At 62.5% G+C, this 757-nt stretch overlaps 1 protein-coding gene across 1 annotated transcript; it reads right to left on the reverse strand.

The window, feature by feature from the left end:
* Window positions 1-403: 403 nt before the first annotated feature.
* LOC103801158 (GS homeobox 1-like) lies at window positions 404-751 on the reverse strand (the record flags this gene model as incomplete). Its single annotated transcript, XM_009073564.1, has 1 exon — window positions 404-751. A coding segment is annotated over one exon (348 nt), but the record flags the coding sequence as incomplete, so codon positions are not given.
* Window positions 752-757: the final 6 nt, after the last annotated feature.

Consider the following 757-nt stretch of genomic DNA (forward strand, 5'->3'; position numbering starts at 1 on the left):
CTCTCCTTGTCCACCAGCTTTCGGGCACTGCCGAGTCGCCGGAGGGAGGCCGGGACAGCATCCCCCCAGGAGAGCGCACCGCGCAGCACCCTCCCCTGTCTCGGTGCGCGGGGAGTTCCGCGAGGAGCCTCCCGGGCTCAGGGCTGCGCCTGCGGGGAGACAAGCGAGGGAGCACTACGGGGGAATGCCTGGTGTCCTAGGGAGCAGTTTATTTACAATAGGGTGCCGGGACACCAGACCCCATGGACCGGGAGTCTAGGAAGGCGAGAAAGTCCTTCGTAAATTACACAATTATACAAAACAGTATAAAATCCTTCGGCTGCATGTCAGCACCGGGGCAGGCAGGACTCCCTCTCCTGCTCTTGCCACAGTTCCTGGGGAGCAGGGATGGGCGTGCTGGGGGCTAGGGGGTGACTGCGAGGCCTCTGTCGTCCTTCCCCGAGGAGGACGGAGACATGCGCAAGTCCTCGTCGTCTTCCGAGCACTTGGTGGTGGAAAGGGATGAGCATTTGCAGCTGTGGCCGCCCCCTCCGCCCCGGTGGGAGCTACTTTTGCCTTCTTTCTTGTGCTTGACCCGTCGGTTCTGGAACCAGATCTTCACCTGCTTCTCGGAGAGGTTCAGGTAGGTGGCGATCTCGATTCGCCGCAGCCGGGAGAGGTACATGTTGGAGGCGAACTCCCTCTCCAGCTCCAGGAGCTGCGTGCTGGTGAAGGCGGTGCGCATCCGCTTGCTGCTGGGCAGCTGGCTGGACGTGCT

This window comes from Acanthisitta chloris, unplaced genomic scaffold, assembly GCF_000695815.1.
Source record: "Acanthisitta chloris isolate BGI_N310 unplaced genomic scaffold, ASM69581v1 scaffold21984, whole genome shotgun sequence".
Taxonomy (NCBI): Eukaryota; Metazoa; Chordata; class Aves; order Passeriformes; family Acanthisittidae; genus Acanthisitta; species Acanthisitta chloris.